This window comes from Acomys minous, assembly GCF_964271855.1.
Source record: "Acomys minous genome assembly, chromosome: 20".
Classification (NCBI taxonomy): domain Eukaryota; kingdom Metazoa; phylum Chordata; class Mammalia; order Rodentia; family Muridae; genus Acomys; species Acomys minous.
The window spans coordinates 7,846,456-7,873,548 of record NC_140502.1 but is presented as its reverse complement, the minus strand read 5'-3'; the positions used below and the strand labels follow the sequence as shown (position 1 = coordinate 7,873,548).

The 27,093-nt window shown below is 38.7% G+C and overlaps 1 protein-coding gene across 1 annotated transcript in view; it reads right to left on the bottom strand.

Annotated features, from left to right (window-relative positions):
- The window catches only part of LOC311590880 (vomeronasal type-2 receptor 116-like), a gene marked incomplete at both ends in the record, with an annotated part of 49,259 nt that extends 22,402 nt beyond the window's left edge, over nucleotides 1-26,857 (bottom strand). Inside the window, 4 exons of the mRNA XM_084770180.1 lie at nucleotides 14,639-14,802; nucleotides 15,115-15,220; nucleotides 24,089-24,181; nucleotides 26,738-26,857. Coding sequence (XP_084626306.1) covers nucleotides 14,639-14,802; nucleotides 15,115-15,220; nucleotides 24,089-24,181; nucleotides 26,738-26,857 — 483 coding nt within the window. The remainder of the gene's footprint in view (nucleotides 1-14,638; nucleotides 14,803-15,114; nucleotides 15,221-24,088; nucleotides 24,182-26,737) is intronic.
- Between the last annotated feature and the right edge of the window lie 236 nt (nucleotides 26,858-27,093).

Sequence of the window (27,093 nt, the reverse complement as noted above, 5' to 3'; positions counted from 1 at the left end):
TCCCACGAGCTGGTCCAGTCCTTTCCTCTCTCTCCGCGCCTTCTTCCTCTCTCCTTCTACCTCTTCCCAGTCATATGTAAAGGGCGGTCCCTTCTCCCTTCGAGGGTCAATTAGGAAAACAATAGCCACGGTGGGGTTCCTAGGTAGGCTTCCTGAATTCCAAGCCCAGGAAGGCTCCAAACAGTCTCTCACAAGGTATTCATGGTGTGCCCTAAGGGTAAAGCCCGCCAAGACTGCTTCCACCTGCGACAAAGCTTAATCTATCCTACACCTCACCCTTCTCTCTAAAAAATTAAGAACTATATACACATATATACATATATACATATATACATACTCATCAGGAATCAAGAACATAACAAAGTCTTTTTTATACTTGTTAACCTAAGGGAAAGTATACCACTATCCTACCAAAGAGAGTCCTTTTCTTTCATGAGAAATTGTAATCATTAATCTACTTAAGCTTTTAGTAACACTGTGGCTATCTAGTCTTTAATCCCATCAGAGACCCAAGAAGGAAAATCTATCTAATAAAGGAAGTGCTGGCAGGCAACTTCCAAGTTGCAGGGTACAGAGAGAGCAGACTGCCTGGATAGTCACTGAATTCTTTCCTTCATTAGGGCAATCAATCTTCAGCCTTATCGGCCCAAAACATCTAACGAACTGCTTTTGCTGGCAGGCAACTTCCAAGTTGCAGAGTACAGAGAGAGCAGACTGCCTGGATAGTCACCGAATTTTCTCCTTCATTGGGGCAATTAGTCTTCAGCCTTTCGGCCCAAAACATCCAACGAACTGCTTTTTGAAGCAGGAAATCCGACGGTCTGGTCCATCTATTCTCTTTAAAGCTGGACAGTCATCTTTCCAGCATCATTGTTGATCGTTGCAGACAGTCAGCCTGTCATCAGCCGTAGAGATAAGAGCAGTAGCAGAGCAGTTTTTCCGTCTAGTGACCATTTTGTCACCAGCGTCTTTTGAAGCCCCCATCTTCAATGATGCAAATGGAGAGGCGGCCAGGAGCGGATGTCTCTCTCTGTCAGGAAAGCCCTCATCATTAAATGCCATATTTTGTGGATCTCTGAAGAGTTTGAAGAGCAAATCTATCTATTCTTACAGTTATCAATCTATTCCTTTGCAGACATAGACAAGCTATTAAACAAACCTGCTCTATAACAAAGTGAGTATCTAATAGGATTTTTACGTAACTAAATACCAACTTTTATCCCCGATGATTTTAAACAGTTTTTTATAAGACATTAGTGGTACATGAATAATACATCAAATAAACATTGAACAAAAAGAACGTAAATTTCTGACATACAATATACAATATTTTGTCAACATATAACATACAATACATAAGGCAAAAATGAATGGAGTATACAATTTAAGTTCATATCAATGTGAAGCAAAAGTTGAAGTTTTAAATTTCCATCAATCAAAAGTCTTAAATTTCCATCAATCTACAATACCAATGTAGAAATTTTTAAGTTAGTAGATTTAATAATCTACCTTTTATTCTACAATCCTGTATCCTCCCTTCCTTCCCCCCTTTTTTTTAATATTAAAAGGGATAGAAAGTAAGAGAGAAAGAAAGATAGAAGAAAGAAATCCCCAAATGAACTTTTATTAATTGTAAATAACCCCGTTAGGCAAAGATGAGCATTGGTAACCCATCAAAAACACATATCCCACCTACTGGGAATGGGGGCGTCGTGTTTTTAAAATTACTTGATGCTGTTTAAGAAAAAAATATTTTTCGGGTACCCAAGAAAAATAATATATTGGCCAAGTGCTGGAAAAGCTAGCTGTTTTTTGTCCAGTCCTTTTGGGATCGATCTTTTTAGCTAGCCGATTTATTGTTAATATGCATGCAATTTTTGGAAGAAGTAGTAGTGTCAGAGACAGAAGTTCGATCTTCATAATTGTCCTGTTTTTTGCTCTGAAAGTAAGCAGACTTTATAAATCATTAGTATAGGTATGTTAGTACATATATAATTTTTAAGGGAACATCATTTGAGGCATCTTGCTCGAGGTGCCAGAGGCATGTTTTTGGGGTTAAATTACCCATGCTGCCTGCTGTCTTTAGCATTGTCCTGCTTTTTGTAAATACAGGGCTCTACCTGCATATACACCAATAGGACAGAAGAGGGCATTAGTTCTCCAAGCTGTAAGGAACAATGTCAAGTTGTTAAGAACCAGGTAGCTCTTAAGATTCACTTGTTATATGGTCAGATCTAATCTTTATAAGTTTAGTTGGTAGCCATATATTTTCACTCCCTGTGGAAACATACGCATACCCACGACCCCATCTTAAAACTACTGTAGGTTTTCATTTTATACTTTTCAAGTCCTTGAAGAATATTGGTTGTCCCAATTTTTTAGTTTTTTCTATTATCCAATGTCTCTCCACAGCTGACGTCTCTTTATCATTTACATTAAGAAAATTTAGAGTTAACAAAGCATTATTTAATCGATCTCTGGGTGTCTTTACCCTTCCCTTTTGTTTAATAAGCATTTCTTTTAAGGTACGATTAGCTCTTTCCACAACTGTTTGTCCTGTGGGATTGTGAGGTATACCAGTAACATGTTTTATATTATAATACATAAAGAAGTTTTTTATCTTAAGGGACACATATGTAGGAGCATTGTCAGTCTTAATTTGTGTAGGTATTCCCATAAATGCCATTATTTTTAGTAAATGAGTAATCACACAGTCAGCCCTTTCAGAACTTAAGGCAGTTGCCCATTGAAAACCTGAATAGGTATCAATGGTATGATGCACATATCTCATTTTTCCAAATTTTGTAAAATGAAACACATCCATCTGCCAAATTTCATTTCTTTTGTTACTTCTAGGGTTAATTTCAGCAGGTAATGGTAGTTGACTATATAAGGAACAAGTAGGACATTTATTAATTATTTTTTTAGCTTGTTGTCAAGTGATAGAAAATCTTTTTTTCAACCCCTTACCATTGACATGATGTTTTTCGTGAAATTTGGAGGCTTCGAATACATTACCTATCAATAATTTGTCGATCTCTTTATTTTTTTGTGTCAATGGACCTGGTAAACCTGTATGGGATCGAATATGAGTAATATACAAGGGATAATTTCTGCTTCTGATGACTTGTTGTAGCTTTATAAATAAAGTAGTCAATTTTGTGTTATCAGGAGTAAATTCAGCAGTTTCTATATGTAAAACAACCTTTTCAGCATATTGAGAGTCAGTAATTATATTAAGAGGTTCAGGAAAATCTAACAAAACCATAAGGATAGCATATAATTCTGATTTTTGAACTGATGTAAATGGGCTTTTAATCACCTTGGTCATTTTCTCAGACTTATAACCAGCCATACCTGATTTATTTGTATCAGTGAAAAAGGTGGGTGCCCCTGAGATTGGTGACCTCTTTACAATACTTGGAAGGATCCAATTAGTTTTTTTTATAAACTGTATACGTTTGCTTTTTGGGTATCTATTGTTAATGTCTCCCAAATAATTACTACAAGCTTTTTGTCAATCTTCATTAATTATCCATAGTGACATAATCTCAGAATCAGTAAGAGGCACTACAATTTCCGCCGGGTCCATCCCTGACAGTTGACGCAACCTTATTCTTCCCTTTGTAATCAATTCAGAAATTTTTTCTATATATGTTTTTAATTTTTTGCTTTGTTTATTTGGCAGGAATATCTATTTTATAATCCGGTCTTCCCTTTGCATGAGAAGCCCAGTAGGAGAATGTTTTGAAGGCAAAATAACCAAAATGCAACCAAGTTCAGGATCAATTCTATCCACATATGCCTTTTGAAGTTTTTGTTCCACCAGAATTAACTTCTTTTCTGCTTCAGCAGTTAAACACCTAGGACTGTTTAAATCTGAATCCCCTTGTAAAATCTGAAACAAGTTACTTAACTCATAGGTAGCTAACCCGATTGTAGGCCTTAACCAGGTAATATTGCCCAATAATCTCTGAAAGTCATTAAGAGTTTGTAATTGATTTCTACGGATCTGTACCTTTTGTGGTCGAATTTTTTGTTCAGTTATTTTATAGCCTAAATAGGTAATTGAATCTCCTCTTTGTATTTTTTCCACCGCAATCTGTAATCCCCAGCATGGCAGAATTCTTTGTGCTTCCTGAAACATTTTTTCTACCATACTAGGATCAGAATCAGCTAGCAGAATATCATCCATGTAATGGTATATGATAGATTGAGGAAACAGCTTACGAAGTATTTCTAACGGTTGTTGTACAAAATACTGGCATAAAGTTGGGCTATTTAACATTCCCTGTGGAAGTACCTTCCAATGATATCTCTTCATTGGAGAATTACTGTTCAGAGTAGGTACTGAGAAAGCAAACCTTTCCCTGTCTTTCTCGTGTAGAGGTATGGTAAAAAAACAATCTTTTAAATCAATTGTAATTATATGCCAAGACCGAGGTAATAAGGAAGGCAAAGGAATTCCAGGTTGAAGCGAACCCATGGGTTGAATCACCTTGTTTATGGCCCTCAAATCTGTTATCATTCTCCAACCACCTGATTTCTTTCTTACCACAAACACAGGGGAATTTCAGGGGCTGGAAGATTTTTTGATGTGTTGAGCCTCCAGCTGCTCTTGCACTAAACCGTGAAGTGCCTGTAACTTTTCTTTTGTTAAGGGCCACTGCTCCTGCCATACAGGTCTGTTTGAAATCCATTTTAGGGGCAAGGCGGTTGGTATCTCAGCAGTGGCCCCTCTTATAAATTTTGACACTCTAAATCTGAAGAATTCTGAGGTTGGACAATGGGCATAGCTGGTGGTCGCCTCTGATCACTTACATTAATCTCTTCCCTAGAAGCGCATACCAATTCACCCATTGTTTCAACCTTCTTTATCTCAGTATTTGCAGGAATAGTAATCTGAGTACCCCATTGCTGTAAAAGGTCTCTTCCCCAGAGATTTATAGGGATGTTAGCCACATAGGGTTTCAGCCTCCCTATTTGTCTATCTGGTCCCACACACTTAAGCCACTGTACACTTTGTTTTATTTGAGATAACTTGCCAATTCCTACAATTTCTGTATAAACCTTCTTAAGTGGCCAAGTTTGGTTCCAAGACTTTTGGCAAATGATGGAGACGTCAGCTCCACTGTCTACCAAGCCTTTTATTTTAATACCATTCAATTGTATAATTAACTTAGGTCTCTGATCATTAATTACTGTTTGCCAGAACACACGGGTCCCTGTGCTCCCGAACGCACCAGTCCTTTCCACTGGAGCGGCTTTGCCCTTAATGTAAGGAAACAGTAGGAGTTGAGCAATCCTATCCCCGGCATCAATTTTTATCTCCTTTTTCACACATACCAAGATTTTTATTTCCCCTTTAGAATCTCCATCTATAATACCAGGATGCACAATAAAACCTTGAGAAGTCAGTCCGCTTCTTCCCAGAACCAATCCTACTGTGCCTGAAGGCAAAGGTCCAAAAACACCAGTATTTAATTTGTAACATTCAACCTGAGGAGTTAGGGTAAGAGACATATTTGAAGCCAGATCCAAGGCTGCACTGCCTTCAGTAGCATGTATTAGATCGCTAACACTCAGTTCCCGTTTTCCTGCGGGTTTGTCACTTCCTGACTGGCCAAAGGAATTCGGCTGGCATTGTTTACGGGGGCCCGAGCCGATGGCCCCCTCCTGCCGTTTCCCGTCGGCAAGATATTGCCTTGCACATCTCGCTTAGATTGACAATCCCGAGCCCAGTGTTTCCCTTTTCCACAGCGACTACAGTACCCTGGGAGTCTTGGTACCTCATTACCATCATAACCAGAACCCCCCTGTTCTCTTCTATGAGTTACGTTTTCTCCTGGGTTAGTGCGCCTTCTATTTTTACAGTTTCTTTGCACATGACCGATTTGACCGCAATTAAAGCACCGAGTATTATGATATCTGGGCTCTCTGACTAAAGCTTGTCCCACAATATTATTTTGATATTCCTGAGAGTTGATATTAACTGTCTCCTTTACCCAGTCATCTAATGGAGCGCCTCTTTCCTTTAACGGTCTAAGCACCTTCTTACATTCAGCATTTGCATTTTCATAAGCCATGATAAGTTTTAATGCCTTTTTGTTATCCGAATCTGGCATCGCCTTATCCATAGCAGATCCTAATCTCTGCAAAAATTTTGTAAAGGGCTCCAGAGGTCCTTGGAACACCTTAGTAAAAGAAATAGTTGTTTTTCCAGGTTCCTCTACCAGCTCCCAAGCTCTCAAGGCTGCCTTACGACATTGTTCAATCACTCTATCGTCAGCTTGAATTTGCTCTCTCATGTTAGTATATGGTCCATCACCAAGTAACTGATCTCTATTAATATTTATTCCCTGTGCGATATTTTCTTGTTCTATTTTTATAGCCTCTGTTCGCCACCATGATAACCACTGTAACTGTTGTGCTGCTTCCAATACCACTGAAACTAAATTTTTCCAATCTTGGGGAACAAGTCTATTCTGATAGGCCCAGCTGTTTAACATTTGTTTAACGAAGTTAGAATGTATACCATATCTGATGATGGATTCCTTAAAATGTTTTAAATCCATCATGTCTACAGGACACCAGGCTATTTCGTCATGACCCTCAGCACCATTTGGCTCGATTACATGTCTTACAGTGACTGGAAAAGCTGAAGGTGCCTGGGTGACTGTGGAAGTATCCTCCACTGGTACATTTACTTCCAAAGACCTTTTGGTCGGTCTGGCTTCCTTTGCCTCTGGTTTCTGACCTTTTCCACCCTTTTTAACCAAAGGTGCCTTCTGCTTTTCCAGCCCTTCCACTTTTCTCTGTATTTTGCCTATTTGTTCAGTCAAGTCAGTAATTCTTTCCAAAAGGATAGAGCTTATTGACTCTTCCTGATTTTTCTGGCTTTCCGGTCTCTCTATTTTCTGTCCTTCATCACTACCAAATGCCAAAAATTCTATCCGTTTTCCCATCCCTTCATTTTCATACCTTAGCCTTTCTATCTGTCCAGTCAAATCTGCAATCGTTTCCAAAAGGATAGAACTTACTGACCCTTCTGGCTTTTCTATGCCATTAGCCTGTCTTCTAATCCTTCTAAGCATGAAAAATTGTAATAAAAGGACAATGAGAAAACAAAGAATTCCCTCTAAGTATAATGTAGGAAAGAGTTTTGTAACAGTAGTTGCAATTTTGTCAATACCCTGAAACAACATTTCTATCCCGTGGAATACTGAATCTTCCCTCATATCATTAGGGATTGTGGAACCCATCGGGCCCCACGTTGGGCGCCAGATGTTGGCTCAGTTTATTAACAATTAAACTTTATTATACAACCCAACTAGCATATACAAGAAGGAAAAAAGGTTAAAGGGACAGAAGATTAAAACCTCCTGGAATCCGTTCGGAAGGACGGGTCCTTAGGTGTCTCAGTCCCACGAGCTGGTCCGGTCCTTTCCTCCCTCTCCGCGCCTTCTTCCTCTCTCCTTCTACCTCTTCCCAGTCATATGTAAAGGGCGGTCCCTTCTCCCTTCGAGGGTCAATTAGGAAAACAATAGCCACGGTGGGGTTCCTAGGTAGGCTTCCTGAATTCCAAGCCCAGGAAGGCTCCAAACAGTCTCTCACAAGGTATTCATGGTGTGCCCTAAGGGTAAAGCCCGCCAAGACTGCTTCCACCTGCGACAAAGCTTAATCTATCCTACATCAGGGTATCCTTCAGTGATTTGGTTTCAGCTCCAACGGACTTTGCCTCACACCCTGGACTCCCCACTGGGTCAACTGAGGCTGGTGATGGTGCTTTGCAGCCCAAGGTTCAGTCTGAAAAAATGAAGGTAATATCTGCCTTCGACTGCGTTTGGAGATCTTGCTCTTGGCCACAGGGGCCCTAGGATCTCGGATTAGTATGCCCGAGAGTGCAGAGCTGATAGCATTCTTAGGCTTTTGCCCATTCTTTCTTGGGCCTGCCTCTTCTTGATCTAGCTCTGGCCATGGGACTTTGGTTCAATCTGCCAGAGAGTGTGGAAGCTGTCCACTGGCCTGAACTACTTCCTGTCCATTCTTTCTCCAGCCATGGGACCTAGATTCGGTTCAACAGAGAGTGGGAGCCATGCCCTAGCAGAGAATCTGTCTGCAGCCATCTGTGCCCCTATGTGGGCTCTGGGTTCCTCTTTGAACTGACAGGGTGATCTGAAGCCAGAGCTCTCCCATATACACATTGTGATCCCCTCTTGGCTAGCTGATACTAAGGTTACAGTGTAAGCCACAATTTAGTCAGAGAGAGTGCAGGTACCACCCAGGTGTCTCTGCTGGACTTTAAAGACACAGGACTGCACGTGTGTTGTCTGGGGTCTAATTCACACATTCGACTGCATTCTCCCTTGGGCCATAAAATCTGAATGCTGGTGTTTCATCACCCACAGTTAAGTCCCAGATTCACAGTCCAAGATGTAGAGCAGAGCTACAACTGAGAGTCTTGTATGCAGCCAGTCTCTGGAGACTGAGCATCCATCCTCTCTGGACCAGTTGGATGTCCCGAGGCCAGACCCACCTGTGCTCAGCACCTTGTCCACATCTCTTACCTAGGGCTCTCCAGGTCTTGTGGTCTCTAGCTCCCATCCTATCTCTAGGCTCCATCCTGCTGCTCAGACACAGTGCATAGTTGGTACTGCCATCTTTGATCAACCCAACAGTTAATATATTTAATAAAACTTTTAAGATTCTAAAAATGTATTACAAATAGCAAATGAATATGTAGATATGAAGATAAAAATTAAAAAATGTTGGATGTTATTTCTCCTTTATTTCATCATCTGTTGTGAGCCATTAAATTTGACTTCATATATTGTTTATTCTGAGTAATGCTGAAATAACCAAGGCAGACAAATGTCTATGGTCAGTGCTAATTTATGAAAACACAAAATGATCCATGAGAGGTTTAATGGAGCAAACCTTACTCCTACATTTGCTAAATAAAGTAGCTGTATCCTGCTTACCACACTGGAGCCCTCAGTTTCAACTCACACTAATAATTTCTTTCCGCTCATTAACCTATTTGTCATTGTTTTTAAAAAATAATTTATTTATATTAAATCCCAAATGCTGTGTCTTCACTTGTACCTTCCTGCTCCCCATCCTGTTTTTACCCTATTCCCTTCCCCTAGACCTGTGACACAAGGATACCTCCTTCACACACCCTAAGATCACAGCTTATCAGGTCTCATCAAGATATCCTGCTTCTCTTTCTTTTGAGTGGCACCAGGCCTCCCCAACAAGGGGAAGTACTCAAATTAGGAGCACCGGAGTTCATGTCAGAGGCAGTCCCCACTACCACCACAACCATGGAGAATGAGCTGTCCATTGGCTATATCTGAAAAGATGGACTAGATTTCCTACATGCATTGACCTTGGTTGGTACAGCAGTTTCTGCAGCACCACACTCCCTCATCTGCAAGCCTTGACAGTCTTCTTGTGGGGTCCTAGACTCTCTGGATCCTCTATCTCTACATTCTTCCATACCACTCTCACCTGAAGTTCAGTACAGGGTCCCAGCATCTATACCAATCTCCTGTGAGTGGGCACTCTAAGAGGAAATTCATGTTGGACTAATATCCACTTATAAGTGAATATATACCGTGCATATCTTCTGAGTCTGGGTAACCTCACTCAAGATAATAATTTGTAGTTCCACCCACTTGCTTGCAAATTTGAATCTTTCCTTTCTTTTTTAATAACTGAGTACTATTCCGTTTTACAAATGTACCACAGATTCTTTTTATATTCTTTGAATGAAGGACATCTAGGGAGTTTCAAGATTCTGGCTATTATGATTAAGGCTGCCATCAACATAGCTGAGCAAATTTCTTTCTTGTGTGGTGGACCATCTTTTGGATATTTGCCAAGAAGTGTCATAGGTTGGCCTTGAGGTAGCATTACTCCTGATTTTCTGAGAAAGTGCCAGATTAATTTCTAAAGTGGATGCCCAAGTATGCACTCCCACACGCAGTGGAAGAGTGTTCTTCCTCTTTCTACATATCCTCAGCACCATGTACTGTCACTTGAATTTTTGAACTTAGCCATTCTAATGATTGTAAGATGGAATCCCAAAGCCATTTTGATTTGCATTTCTCTCATGACTAATGAAGATGAGGATTTCTATAAGTGTTTCTCAGCCATTCAATATTCCTCTGTTGAGAATCTCTTTTTAGATCTGAACCTCATTTCTTAATTATGTTGCCCTTATTGGTGTTAAATTTTTTGAGTCCTTTACAAATCTTGGATAACATTTTTCAGATGTAGGATTGGTGACGGTCTTTTCATAGGATGGAGGCTCTTATTTTGTACTGTTGACAATTCCCTTTGCCTTACAGAAGATTTGGAAATTCATGCTGTCACATTTATTGATTCTGACCTTAGAGCCTGACTTGTTCATGTAATCTCCAGGAAGTTTTCCCCTGTAAAAATAGAATAAGGCACTTTCACAATTTTTCTTCTAACAGATTTAGTGTGTCTGTTTTTAAAATTGGGGGTTTTAATACACTGTGCCTTTAGTTTTGTGCAGGGTCATAAATATGGATCTTTTGTCATTTTTTAATATGTAGACATGCAGTTAGAGCAGCACCATTTGTTGAAGACCCTATGTATTTTCCATGGTATGGGTTTTGCTTCTCTGTAAAAACTCAAGAATCCATAGGTGTGAGGATTTATTTCAGGGTCTTTTATTTGATTTCAGTGATGAACCAGCATATTTCTATTCCAGTACCATGGTGTTTTTATTACTGTTGTTGTATAGCACAGCTTGAAATCTGGGGTAGAGATTCCTTTACAAGATGTTTTATTGCAAAGAAATATTTTAGCTACTCTTGGTTTTCTGTTTTTCCATATGAACTTGAGAATTGATCTTTGAAGGTCTGTAAATTATTCTGTAGCTGTTTTGATGGGAATTGCATTGAATCTATTGATTTCTTTTGGTAACGTGGCCAGTTATACTATGTTGATTCTTCTCATCCATGGACAAAGACAATCTTTCCACCTTCAGATATCTTGTTCTATTACTTTTAGAGATTTGAAGTTTTAAGGTTGTTTTGCAAAGGTTCACATATCTTACATGATGTAGCCTTGTTTTAGTAGGATAATCTGGATTCTGATGAATCTGTATTTCCCTGGGTTTTGTGGAGTGTGTTCCTATGCTATACGTTAGCCATCTAGTTTTCCCTGGTGGAGACACAATTGAAGATCCCTGGTAGTCCTAGGTGGCTAATGTTTCTGCAACTGTACGTAGAGATTGGTCTTGGGAATTGGCATGATGTGTTGCTGGTAGTTAATCCCTGTTGGATACTGTCAAGGAAGTCCCTGATAGCTGCCACCTCTGGGATTGCAGGCCGACCTGGGACCCTGAAGACAGTGCATGGAAGTTGAGAGGTAGATCTCACAGTTGCTGGCAATCTCCTATGAATGCAGCCTCTGGAGCTGTGACAGAGCTGGGGCCATTGTAACCATACGGAGAGGACACAGGGCAGTCCTCATCTCTGTTGATAGACCCCAGTGACGAGTTTCTCAGCAATTCCCGATAGAGATGGGGACTGGGGACTGGCATGGGAAGATCAAAGACATGCCTCACTACTGCTGGTAGTCCCCAATGCCTTTCACCTCTGGAACTGAAGGCAGAGTGATCCTGAGATTGCCTAAGTCTGCCACCTCTGGGATTCAAATGGGTGGAACTATAAAAGATCATTCAGTATGAGGTAAGCTAGGCCCATAAAGAAAGACATGGTATATAGTCATAAGCAGAATTAGCCATATAGTTCATGATAACCAGACTACAATTCGTAGACTGTGGACTGGTGGGGAGATATGAGATCAGATCCACACTCTCACATCCCACTGGGCCCACTGGCTCTGATGCTATTACTCTGTGACCAACACATCAGTCAGAGAGATAGGGAGGGGGAAGCGCAGGTGAGGCAAGCATATTCGGCTGCTTTGGGCATTGAATTTTGTGCCGGTATCATTGCCAGCACCTGGGACTTTCTGTGGACTCATGGGTGGGTGTGAAGTCGGTTTCCTGAGATTTCTTTAGGGAAGCAACTCTGGAGTCCAGTGCATTACCACACACAGTTCAGTCCCAGATACCTAGTCCATACTATAGAGCACAGTTGCAGATCATCAGAGCAGGTACACGTCCAGAATCTGGGAACTGGCCACTTGCCCTCTGTGGTCCAGTTGGAAGAACACAGGCCAGAACCACTTGTGCTGTGCACTTTGGGGACCCATTTCACTTAAGACTCGTCAGGACTAGTGGTCTGTAGTTCCAAGCCAGGTTCACGGTTTCCATCCTGCAGTGCTCGGGATCACCATTTGGATCTTCCTGAGAAGCAGCTTGCTTATGCAGACTCTTTAAAATATTATCCTACAATATTTTAAAGACTTCTTGTTTTCAGTTATATATGTCACTGTGTGTATACATGTTTGTTTGTTTTTGTTTGTGTGTTGTTTTCATTTTTGTTTTGTTTTGTTTTTTTTTTTTATATAGATTTTCTCTGTGTAGCCTTGGCTGTGCTGGACTCACTTTGTAGACCAGGATGGCATCGAACTCTCAGGGATCCACTTACCTTTGCCTCCCGAGTACTGAGATTAAAGGTGTGTGCCCCCATGCCCGGCAGTGTGTGAATTTTCATGTCTTCCTTTGTACATAGGTGAGCTCATGTAACCATGTAATCCAGAAGAGGACATCTTATTCTTTGGAGCTATAGTAATATAGTTTTGATAACATAATTTTTTCAGGGCTGAGCAATGAATTAGGCCTTATTAAAGAGCTAGGTATGTTTTTAACTGCCTAAGGCTAGGACACAAACCCATCTTCTTTATTATTCTTTATGTTTGTCAAACCATCACTCTTCTAAGTTTAAATCTTCGACTTCCTTGGATAACGTCAATATTCCCTTACCTTCCCTTGTAAGGACGAAAATTGTTTTACCTCCATGTGCAAACATGAGTTCACACTCCCACAAACTTCCTCAAATTTTTAATCACCATTCCACTGGCATCAAGGTCATTCACCCACATATTATAAAGTTTGATTTTAGCTTGAATGTTTTTATTCTAAAGAAGAAAAGAACATTTACACTCAGCACTATGCCCCAGGAGTTATAAATTGTGAAATAAGTAGATCAGGGCAAGATGATATGGAAAACATAGAACTCCAGTAGCCATCATACTGCTAAGCAACATTATTAGAGGAAACAGTGAGCATCATCCTAAGAAGAGACAGATCATGCACTGCAGCCAAATATTTGGTGGTTTTGTACCAACTTTATATTTTTCAGTTAGATTTCATTTACCAGTCAGACTACCTGGCACAAGCCAAGAATCAGTCCCTGGACAGAGCCAACTCCTGACATTATTAATGAGACTATGCTGTGCTTGTAGACAGAAGTTTAACTGTTTTGTCCTCTGAGAGGCTCTGCTAAACACAGGTTGAAAACAAATGCTGAGACTCTCAGCCAAACATTTGGTGATAATAGGGAGTCTTGTGGAACAGTGGGAGGAAGGAGAAATGGACTTGAAGTGACAGGAGCTCCACAAAAAGACCAAAAGTGCCAGCCATCCAGAGCACAGAGAGGCTTGCTGAGACTGAGGGGACAACCAAGGACAATGAATGAACTGGACATATGACAACTACACAGATGGACAGATCAGGCTTCATGTGGTTCCTCTAGGAGGAAGTACAGGAGCTGTTACTGACATAGATTATGATGCCAGAGTTTTGATCACTAATCTGAGGCATAATGAAGAGGGGATGGAGAAAAGCAGGAAGGGTAGTACTGGAAGGAGAGCAAGGATAGAATCTACAATCAGGAAAAAAGTTGGATAAATGAATTAATTTAACACAAAATATTCATGATATATGACCTTACGAATATGATTTCTCCCTGATCTTTTGAAGAGAATTTTTGTCTGGTCTTAATAAAATGATGTAGCACTTGGGAAAAAAGATGCATCCCAGCATGCCTGCACTAGAAGACAAGATGGAAAATATCTCCACAGCCACCATGACCTTGCCCTTGGTGCTATGGTATACAGGGAGGAAAGTGATCCAAACAGTGCAAAACACCAGCATGCTGAATGTCAAGAACTTGGCTTCATTGAATGTGTCAGGCAGATTCCTGGCCAAGAAAGCCACAGTGAAGCTTCCCAGAGCCAGGAAGCCTAAGTATCCGAGGGCACAGTAAAATGCTATAACAGAACCCTTGTGGCAGACAATAATAATCTGGCCATGCTCAGAGTGTGCATCAGTATTAACAGAGGGAGGAGAAGCTCCTAGCCAGATGGAACAGACAATAATTTGGATGAGTGTACAGAGAGGAATGATATAGTTAAGTGTTCCTGAAACCAGAATGTACCTCATCATTCTTGCAGGAGCTGTGACTTTGAAAGCCAGAACCACTGTGATTGTTTTGGCCAACACAGTGGAAATAGCCACAGTGAAAACAATTCCAAATGTGATTTGCTGCAGGATGCAGGAGACTGAGTTTGGAAGGCCAATGAAGAGCAAGGAGCAGAGGAAACAGAACATGAGTGACATGAGTAAGATGTAGCTGAGAGCACGGTTATTGGCCTTCACGATGGCAGTGTCATTGTGCTTCAAATATACCCCAAGAACCAGAGCTGTGAGGGCAGAGAAGCCCAAGGCCATTAAGGCCAGAGCCATGCCCAAGGAGTCTTCGTAGCTCAGAAAGATCACAGCTTTGTGGATGCAGTGATTCTGCTTTGTGTTGGCAAACTGGTCCTCTGGACACTTCAAACATTGATCCATGTCTGAATGATAAAGGACAGATTCATTAGTACAGCTTCAGCAGTTTATTGACAAGACATTTCAATAACTCTATTGGAAAAGCTTTGCAATACCTTCATTTTATTGCTGATAATATAATTAAAGGAAATTGTTATATAACAATGCTTCTATTTAGTAATTCTTATTATTTTTATAGATAAAAACATTCCAAAGTTTGTCTATTTAACAGTGTTGATGATTTACCATGTCTGCAGAAAGCAGATTTCTTACATCATTCTGGATGCTATCATGAAATGGCTGAATCTGGTAAATTCACAAAATCTAAATGCACTAACCACAGTGTAACTGAGTGTCTTTTAAAATCTCCGTTACCATGCACTCAGCGCCTCCTGAGCTCACTGACTGTTCTTTTAATGCTTTATGAGAGATGGAGACTGAGTTCTGCTTGGGGAAGAAAAGTGACAACTTTTCTATTTCACAGCCCAAACATAATGATATCTAAGGAACAGTAAAAGAAATCATTAGTGGTGTGTGTGTGTGTGTGGGCGCGCGCATGCTTGTTTGTGTATTTATATTTGAGTGTCCAAATAAATGTAAAAGATATGCTCATACATTTGGTAATCATTTGTTAGAAATAGGAATGTGAGTGAGAGAAGTAAATTTTCCTGGTATATAAGTGAAATTTAAATGTTTGAAATTTGTAAGAAATAAAAAATAATGATTAATGTGTCCTTTTTTATGTTCTAACCTGGTGGTATGGACAAAGAGTCCCTGAGCCTTGATCATGAGAAGCACTAAATCTATCACTGAAGATAGAATCCTCTCTACAGACTGAGCACCACAGAGCCCTTCATCTTGACTCCACCTTCATGGGAAGCATTCAGCATCTTCCTGCTTCCCTCATTTCAATCTCTATGGGACTCAAACTCTGTGAATAGACTCTGAGGTAAATTTTACATTGATAATCAACATGGAAGAAATAAAACAAAACCCACATACAAAAGTGGCCCAGATTTTTTCAAGACAGGATTTCTCTGTGTAGCCTTTGCTGTTCTGGAAGCACTTTATAGACCAGGCTGGTCTCAAACTCACCATGATCCACCTGCCTCTGCCTCCCAAGTGCTGGGATTAAAGGCATGTGCCACCACACCCAGATTTTTTTATGTGGAACACACTACCTCACTCATAATATGCTCTTTTGAAATGGCAATGGTAGGCAATTTCATTGGAATTGTGCTGATTCATTAGATAGTTGCACAGAGTTAAGATGTGCTTCCTGGTTTTTAAGTCTTTTTATGTAGAACAATTGATTGATGGGCAGTTGCAACTAGCTATTTTGCGTGAAGTGTTGGAAAGTTAGCTGAACTATGAAAAGAATGTCCTGTTCTTACAGAAAACCTGAGTTCAGTTCCCAGGACTCATGTGTGGTGTTTCACAATTGCCTGCAAATTAACTTTAGAGGTATTAGTTGTCTCTCACCTTCATCTGCCCTTAGGTACACATACACTCACAAAGCACATGAACACCTATAAAGAGTATTAATCTTTTTCTCTTTATTGATTTAATTACCTTAGTTCTTATTCATTTTAACATTTAAAACAATTTTATTACAGTTTGTTTAATCATTCTGGATGTTATTTGAGTGCATAGATCTCAGAAGGCATTTCTAAGAGTTCTTTGCCTCCTCTCACTATATGAGTCCTGGGGGTGATCTCCAGCTGTCAGTCTTATTGCCAAATGATTTAAATGTAGAGCCATATTATTGGCCAAAAATGTATTTTAAGAACTTAAATTTTATTGCATAGTATCACAGGCAAATGTTGGAAAAACCATTCATTGTCCATTTGCATTTAGCCAAGCATAAATAGATAATCATTTTACTAAACGGGCTCTGTAGCTTGCATTAAATTTTAATGTTTGCATAAATTACCTTCATTACAAAACTGTTCTAATCTATTATTTCATGAAATTATTAATTGAGTGTCATTTATAAAATGTTTGATATATAAGACTTGTTATATTTTGTACACCATGTGTAAACAATTATCTTCACCTTCCTAGAAACAATTCACATCAGACATTTGAAAATGGGTAAGAGAATAACAATTGAGATGAAATCAGAATAAATTATGATTAAGAAGGGGGAAAGAAAATGAGCCTCTATGAATCACACAAATTTTTTCTTACACTCAGCTGTTTCTGATTATTTTACAAGTAATTATTTTATCACTACTCTAATTTATCTACGGATAAAGACTTGTTTTCTAGCACCTACATTACACAGTCCATCAGATCTGGTGCGATATTCTGTCCTCTGTTGGATCCTATACATATAAGTGTACATAAACATATGTAGGGACACATACATACATGGAAAAAGAATAAATTCACATTTTGAACATTCACGACTGGAATCTTTTATGCATGTAGTTATAGGGGAAATTAATAAACAGAACAGATCTCATGCACTATGTGCTCACACTGCACTTTGATTTTATTTCTTTGAGAAAATATGATGTGACAGAAAATGAATCAAAATGTAAAACTAGGCAAAAGGGTTTTTGTTGTGGTCGTGGTGGTGGTTAAGACATTGTTAATGTTGGTATTCCTGTGACTGCTAATGGAGAAAATGGTATATTATATTTTTGTAGTTGCGTTTTAGACTCCTTCAGCATGCCTTTGTTGATGGAGAGGATTATCAATGTAAAGTTTATCACAGCAGTAAACACTCACTTGTTCCATTAGAAATTTCATCTTCTGGGCAGTGGATACAAATAAAACAGCAAACAGACATTCCCTCCCGCCTGAATTTTCTGAATCCAGGACCACAATCAGCACTGCATACAGAGGGCACCATCTGAGGAAATAGGATACATATTGAGTTTTACCTACTTCAGCCATAACTATATTACATTAGCATGTTGAGATATCGATAAGCTTATTTTATATACAGAAGCTGAGGAACCACATGTCACTGGGTACTTTGTATAATGGCAAGTGTGTGAATATATTAAAACAAGTTGATGAAAAGTTGAGCTCTTTACAAAATCTTAGACATTATGGAAACGGAAGTTTAAAGTACATTGTGCAAACACTACAGAGATGCCACCTGGTCTTCTTGTTGATTTTCACCAAGCTGACCCAAAGTACAGTAAAAACATAAAGAACATGGAATGAACCTTACCTGAGAAATTTTCTCTATCAGAATAACCTTCTTTCTAATGCTAATACATTTTATTATTCGGTATTCATTGTACGCATGCCCAGTCTACTAAAGACAATGCTGTTGCTAGGCAAGCATGTGTGAGAAATGACACAGAGCAAACCAGTAAGCAGTGTTCTCTCAAAGGCCTGTGCTTTAATTTCAGTCTCCAAGTTCCGTCCTTGTCTTCCCTTGCTTATAACACATGATCCAAAACAACCTTTCTTCCTCACTATGCTCATGGCCAAAATTTAAACAAAGCAACGACTTTGCAAGAAATGATGAAAGCACATCTAAAACAGGGGAAATATCTCCTCAAGTCTTAAATAACAAACACATCCTCCAATAAATTAAGACTGCAAATCTTCACAAACTTAATTTAAAGAAAAACACGTTTGAAAGGACAATCCTAGTGACAAAGTGCTGAGTTGATATATAAGAAGCTGTAATGTGATGTGTTTCCTGAAGTGAGAAGACCTTAAGGAGCCTATAAATACTGTGGGAATCAGAGTAAAAGATAGTTTGTTTGATGTTAATTGAAGGTTTTCTTAGGATAAAGAAAGGTATGTTTTTATTACACTGAACGTTATGATGGGGCTCTGTAAGAAGCATTAGAAATCTGCTGATAGGGATACCAAGAAGACACTTGATACCCTATGAGCATGGTCCCTCTCACTTACAGTCATAAGGGAGAGGTGGAGGAGGGAGAAAGGAGGGAAGGAGGAACAGGAGGATACAAGGGATGGGATAACAATTGAGATGTAATATGAATAAATTAACAAATATGTTTTTAAAAGGAAATTTGCTGAGTGTTGCATGCTCTTTTGAATCCTTCATTAAGTATTAAGGTGTATGTGAAAACCACATTGTCACTGGTACACAGATTCATCTCATGTTCTCCACATACACACTTAACTAGAATGCTTCCCTTTGCTGTGGTGGTTGTGAAACAGGGTCTCACTCTGTAGCATTGGGATACCTCAATTCCCTATCTAAAACAGGGAACATTACTTTCTCTCTTTTTTTACTTGTTCTATTAATTTATTCATATTACATCTAAATTGTTATCCCATCCCTTGTATCCTCCCAATCCTCCATCCCTTCCACTTTCACTCTAGTCCCTTTCCCTATGCCTGTGAGTGAGGGGGACCTACTCTCCCTATATATGATCATAGGGTATCAAGTCTCTTCTTGATATCCTGGTATCTTTCCCTGAGTGCCACCAGGCCTCCCCATCAAAGGGATGTGGTCAAATATGGGGCACCAGAGTTCATGTGAAAGTCAGTCCTTGCTCCTCACTCAACTGTGGAGAATGTGCTGTCCATTGTCTAGATCTGGGTAGGGGTTTGATGATTACTGCACATATTGTCCTTGCTTGGTGCCATAGTTTGGACAGAACCCCTGGGCCCAGATCCATCCATCATAATGTTCTTCTTGTAGGTTTCTAGGACCCTCTGGATCCTTCTATTTCCCCATTCTCCAATAATTCTCTTACCTAGAGTCCCAAGAGGATGTCTTCACATCTATCCCGTTTTCCTGGTAAGTGAAGACTTTCATGGGACATGCACCTTGGGTTAGTGTCCAGTTATAAGTGAGTGTATATGCCTTAAGTCGTCAGGGAAATGCAAATCAAAACACCTCTGAGATTCCATCTTACACCCATCAGAATGGCTAAAATCAAAAATTCTAGTGATATCACATTCTAGTGAGGATGTGGAGAAACAGAAACACTTCTTTATTGCTGGTGGGAATGCAAACTTAAACAACCTCTTTGGAAATCTATCTCAGGAAACTGGGAATAGGGCTTCTTTAAGCTCCAGCAATTCCACTCATTGGAATATACCTAGAAGATGCTCTAGCACACAACAAGGGCATATGCTCAACCATGTTCACAGCAGCCTTCTTCATAATAGCCAGAACCTGGAAAAAGCCTAAGGGTTTCTACGTAGAAGAATGGATAAAGAAACTGTGGTACATCTACACTATGGAATACTACTCAGCTATTAAAAAGAAGGAATTCTTGAAATTTGTGGACGAATGGATGGAACTAGAAACTATCATAGTGAATGGCTTAACCCAGAAGCAGAAAGACTCAAATGGTACATACTCACTTATAATTGGACACATTCTCTCTTTTTAAAATATATTTTCACAGTTTTTTTGGTACATGGTAAAAATTTCCTTATTTAAGTAATTCATTCAGATTAAATCTCATTTTTATCCCCTCATTTGTATCTTCCAATTCCCCATTCCTCCCACTTTCATCCCATTCCCCTCCCTGAGGTTTGTGACAGAAAGGGACCCTCTCCTCCACTATAAGATCACAGCCTCTCAGGTCTCTTCCTGGGAGCCTGTTAACTTTTCCTCTGAACATTAACAAGTCTTCCCACCAAGAGGAAGTGGTTAAGTAGGGGTCACCAGAGTTCATGTCTGAGTCAGTCCCTGCTATCCTCACAATTGTGGAGAAATTGGTATCCATTGGCTAGATCTGGATAGGGGTTCTATGCTTACTACATGCATTGTCCTTTGTTGGTACATTACTTTTAGCTGACCCACGTGGGTCCAGATCTGCCAGCCTTAACTGTCTCCTTGTAGGTTTCTAGGATCCTCTGGGTCCTTCTATTTCCCCATTCATCCTTACCTTTCTCACATAGGGTACCAGTAGGAAGTCCCAGTATCCATCCCAATCTCCAGCTAGGCACTTGGTAATATTTTAATGACCATCTTGAAAAAGAGTGGAGACAGTGCATATTGCTGCCAAATTTCTATTCAATATTTTAAGCCATGGTCTCTGTGTCACACTGCCAGGCTTGGATTAGCTATCTAGGCCAAACTGGTCACCTATCAACAGAGAATTTTCTAAATCGGCCTACAAACTGTTTGGATTAACACATGCACCACATATACCTGGCTTCATTCTTATTTTAATTGAATTTTTATGTTTTTCTCTGTATCTAGTACAATGCTTTCAGTCTGCAATAAAAATCCTATTCTATCAAGATATTACCTGTTCTTTGTATTCCAACATGGTTTTTTTACTCTGAATAGATGATGGATTTCTTTATAATCCATTGATGAATATTTTTGTATAATCATATAATTCCATCTTAGAGTGTATTTACATGATTTATCTCATTTAACTTATCTGCATTTTGGAATCATGATTGCATTTATTGAATGAAATACACTTGGGTATAGCGAACAAACATTCTGGTGTGTTGTTGAATTGCCTTGATATGTGTATACGTCAGAATTTTTCCATCCATGTCCATCAAAGTGAATGTTTTCATGGATTTTATTTGTTTGTTTGTTTGTTTGTTTGTTTCACTTCATAATGATGTATCACCCACATTTTTATAGAAGGATTCCATTCAGGTTAAAAATATCATTTTTCCCATGGAAGTAACAAAAAAAGTTTTGGGGTGTTTTTGTTGTTTTACTGAACCAATCTTGTTGTCTATGGATTTTTATTAGAGAATGTGAACATTAACAATAAATTATTACTGTAGATTATTTTGTGAATATTATCTAGTTGTTGATATTGTAGTACTTGATAGTTTTGTAATAGTTGCTTTTCTCAGGAGCTTAGTGCTTTCTATGTGTTCCTTTGATCCTTGCATTCATCATGTGAAGTGGTTCAACTAGCATCTTTCATGGTAATTGTTCAGTGCTTCTAAATTCCTGTGATTGTGTCTATTATTGAACTCTGTTCTGTATCCTTCTATTATGAGGAGTAACTTTTCTGTTTATAGTTACTGTGGCTGGCTGTTAAATATTTGAAATACATCACTCTTACCCTCCTCCTGTAAGAATGTCCATAGTGACATTGACTGATATACAGATGGGAACTTGCTATGACACAGTATTCTGTACTGCAGCCTTCAAGTGTATGTCTTTCTTACAATATAATTTTTATGTTAAATATGCCAAGGGTTGTTCATTTACTGATTTTCAATATTTGCTATGTAAATAACTGTTGTATCTCGATGGGGACACATCTCACTTGAAATTTATGATTACATTATACTGGATGTAGTGTTGATGAGTTGAGTGTTTTCATCTTTTCCTCTTGTGATCTGGACTGAAATTCTGATCTTCTGATCAGAAATCCTCAAGTCTCCTATATTTTGAATCTTAGTTTTGTTTTATTTTTTATAGTCTGATTTTTCTAATACTTATGCATAATATTCAAGCTTTGCCATCCTGTCTTTATCTTGAACTATTGTCTTGCTGAAACTATTTACTTAGATTTTTATTTCATTTATTTGATTTTCCTTTACATATTTTCTGTTTGAGTATTTTTATTATTTTGTACTTTCCTGGAATTTCTGTTTCTCAAGCTTTTTCAGTGACTTATTTTATGGTAGTTCTTGTGATCCCTCTTATCCTTCCTGAGGATATCTTCACTTATCATAGAGTATTCTAATAATCATTCTTTGAATTATGTATTTAGCATATCATTGAACATACTCTCATTTAAGACTATGACTGTAACATTTTGAGCTAGGTAGATTTAATATCATCATTTTTATGTTTGTTTGCTTCTGCATGTGTCCTGAAATGCATATCTGGAAGCAGAGCAATGGTTCTATATTTTTTTAGCATTGTGTTATTATTCTGGTGTATGTTTTAGTAATGCCCAATCAAGCTGTGTTTGGAACACACATGAGAAATCACTGCTGCCATCGAGTGTGTGTGTATCTCAGTAGCTAAACTTCAGATCCTGTGTTCCTCTGCATAACAATGATTCCCCTCATCACTCTGAGAAGGACTATTAACTGCAAATGCCAGACTACATGAGCAACCTGAATTCCTAGACTTAACATCTTTAAAATTTAAACAACTTGGTAGTTCCATAGTTCAAATAGAATACTTCAAAACCTACCACATCAGAATTCATACCTATAACATGCCCTGGAACTATGATGGAAATTTTTTTCACAAATTTCTGAACGGCAAAAATGTATTACTACCAAATACCTCCAAATACAGAAAGGGAAAGCAGATACTGCTTCATTAGTTTGAATGAACTACACAACAATTAAGAGGACCAAGCAAGGATACTGTAGTGAACAGTTTCTTTACATGGTATAATTTAGAGCTGAGGCATGGACAAACAGTGAATAACAATTGATTTCTTGCACCTATTTTGCATATCTAAGCTGGCTCACATTTCCATAAATATGCATCACCCTTCTTATGTCGATATATACCACATACGCCAGGGTGCATGGGCATGTATCCAGACAGAAAACCCATAACATATAAAAAGGAAAGAAAATACAAAGTAATAATTAATAGAATATTTAATATTTATCAAAAATTATTAATTTATGATTAGAAGGGTTGACAATTTAGAGACTCTGTGTCAGAGGCTTGAGCAAACATATAAAATAAAACTGTTACCTTCTCTTCGATCACTTCCCCCGATGGGGTACCTTATCATCTCACAGAAGAAGAGTATGCAGGCAGTCCTTATGATACTTGATAGGCTGGGGTCAGTGAGTAGGGGAGAAGGGTCCCACTCTCTGAGGACTAGAGAACGAGCATAGGGGGAAGGAGGAGAGAGGGTTGCCTGGAAGGACATGAGGGAGGGGGCTAAGGCTGGAATCCAAAATGAATTAAATAAAAAATTTAAATTAAAACTAAAAGAAATGGTGAGTTTCATTTCTAATGCCTTTGGATTTTTAATTTACTGCATCATTACACTTAGCCTCAGTTACTTTAATTTTTTTATCACAGATTCATAATAACTGAGGAAATCACTATATGGCAATAAGAATGGTACCATGAGTCCATTGCTCACTTTACTGGAAATATTATAAATGAGTGGTCAAAAGTTGTTTCACATTCATATTAAAAAACAAAAACCACAGTTCTTTGATAGTAAAATACAGTGTAACTATTGCATGAACTCCTCAAAGGACTAACAAAAGGTCACATAAGAAATAGTGGAAATAAGAAACGTAACATAGGAGACTAGAAGTAGGTTCCTTATGTGACAATTTATTTCATTTCACTAATGTTTAAAAAAGCATAAATGGGCCAACTAAACACACAGTGTTTACTGGTATGGAATGGAAATCAGTACAGTTCTGTCAACCCACCTGTCGACTTCCTGTGGCCCACTCTAGCATGTCTTCAGATAAATGCAGCTGTTGACCAGTTGGAAAATCTAGGCTAAACTTTCCTATCTTCACCTTAAGTTCAAAATCATGTGGGAGATTCCAAATGTAGAAAATGTCATACTCTTTCTGAACTTTTTCTTTCTTGTTCATGGTCACTTTGTCTCCATTAGGGCTAGTGAAGTGGGTCTTTTTCATCAAGGAGTGCATCTGAAAAACAGACAGTATAATATACTCCATATGCCCTTCCTTGTTGGAGAAAATGTCTAATGATTGTATCTGAAAAGCAATTTTATTGAAGGGATCTGGTAGAAATTTTCAATGAAATCAATATGATATATTAATTTGTCATAATGTTTGCATAATTTTAGTTCTCTGAAAGGAAATTAAGAAACAAAACATTAGAAAAGCACATATACATCAAACATACATGTGCAACACACACACACACACACACACATGCATCTGCACAAAGAGAGACCCACATCTACATAGAGATACTCACATAATATAGCCACATATTTGTTTACACACACAATAATATACATGTCCAGACACAGATCAGAGCATACAGGCACAGACAGACATATACACCCAAACAGACACACAACTACAGACATATACCAAACACATACATAGACACACACATGCACAGACAAATACACAAAGGGAGACATAATGAGATACAAACATTCACACAGAGAGACATTGACACCAAAACACATTTATGCTCACAATATCAAGGAGATACAGACAAAAACACACACAGAGCAAGAGATATATACATATGTGCAATCCAATATACAGAAACACAGTACACACAGACACATGCACTGACAAATACAATCAGAAACATTCACATAACCAGAAACAAACACAAAATGGGCATTGAAACACATACAACTTATGCTCACTTCTACAAAAAGACAGATAGTCAGATGGACAGAAACACACAAACACATAAACACATACACACAAGTGAACACACATTTGTGCACACACATAAACAGAGATATATACACAGACACACAGAAACACACATAGAAACACAAATACAGTCAGAAAAATGAGTGTGTGTGTGTAATAAACTGATTCGCAGAACTCTTTCTGTGTAATTACACTAAGCCTTTGAGGAAGGTGAACAGAGACTACATTTTGGGAGAATCAATTGAGAAAACAATCCCCTGAACTTATTACCTCAATTTTCAGAATTAATGAACAAACAGTCATCTCTTCATCATGGTAACAATTAATGAGAAGAGACTATCTCTCCAGGATTAGAACAGGAATGATTATATTCAGTTGCTCTGTTACAGAGTCACTTATTTTCACTGATAAATGGTGTCTTTCATTCCAAGACCTATGTATTAAATTCTACACAAAGCTCTAGATTCATTGTGACAGCATAAAAACATTTAGAAACCTATGTTTTGGGGAAACCGTCCTAGTTGGCTCAGTTAATCATCTGAGAGACTCTGAAAAACTATGACATTGATAATATCATGTATAATCCACTAGAAGAAACCCTACCTTTGAGCAGCTATGATCACGTTTTTTCTCATTGTCAATTGGCTGATTTTCTACCTGTTGAAGAAGCATCTTACGAAAGACATGGGCCAAAACATATGCAGCATTGTATATGTTGTAAATGCTATCACTGAGGGCCATGTCAAAAGTCTGTGCCATTAGCCATTCAGATGAGGCATTGGATGAGCAGTTCTTCATTGTCTTACAGTCAGATTCTGAGGCTTCACAGTTAAAGTTCATCCAGCCCTGGCTTGCCAGATATTTATCTGAGTATTTGAGAGGGTTCAATGTCTGGACAAAATTTTTTAAACCTGAAATCATACCATGGTGGTGTCCAAAAGTAAGAGTCCCATGGAATGGGTCAAGTGTGAGATCTCTCTTACTTGTAGGAACATCCCACTGTGAGGTGGTGATCCATGTTCTTTGTATACCTAGAGATTCCCACATAGTAAAGGCCACAGCAAGAGTACTGTCTGTGTCACCATAAAGGATAACAACATCTGTGGATGATGTCATGATTTGGTTATAATACATGTCAGCTTTTGACATGTATACTTCCATGTTCTCTGAGATCATGTTCACAAAGGCAAAGCAGACTATATTCTTTTCCATTTCTTTTTTCAAATCTGAGAGAAATTGTGTACCCTGTTCATTGTCAGAGATGGCCAGCCCTACCCAGTTGCAGTTTAAATAAAGTAAGAAGGCAACGAGGGCCATGGCAAGAGATGTATCCTCATGGGCCATCTGATAAATGTAGGAAAATTGTACATGGTCATTCAGGAGAGGATGGAAAGGCCCATAAGTAAGATGGAGGACCTAGGACACAAGGAACAGCATGAGGTAGCATGTACTTTTAAGAACTTGTAAACACATTTTATCTGTAAAAAGTTCTAGAAATCCCCCTTACCTGTTACTTCTCCTCTTCTCCCCATTTCACGCAGAGAAATTCCAGATCCCCAACAAGTATCTGAATAACACCATTGAACTACCAGACTGACATAAGGACAGTAAGACCAGTCTTCTCTTTACACCCTTTTGTGCATCTTATCAAAGGCACCAATGGAGACACAATTTCATTATATTTTAACCACACAAAAATCTCACCTGCTGAGGTTCACGGCTGTACATGAAGGTGTGATATAGTACAGATGCTTCCCAGTTTGGTCCTGTAAGAAGTACTGTACAACCGACACCTTTGGTACAGTCATAATTAGGATGAGTCATGTCAGTTTGTACAAAAATATCAATGAGATATTCTACTAGTGACTCATTTAGAAAATTTGGTACTTGAAATACTAAAGACATATTTGGTAGAAGATGAGAGTTTCTATTTATTTCATCCAAGGAAAAAGCCAAAACCAGAGGAAATAGGCTTTCAGCTGATGCTCTGTAAAATGATACAATATTTATTATGTACAGAAGTATACACATAATCATTGGCATTCAATACAATGACTATC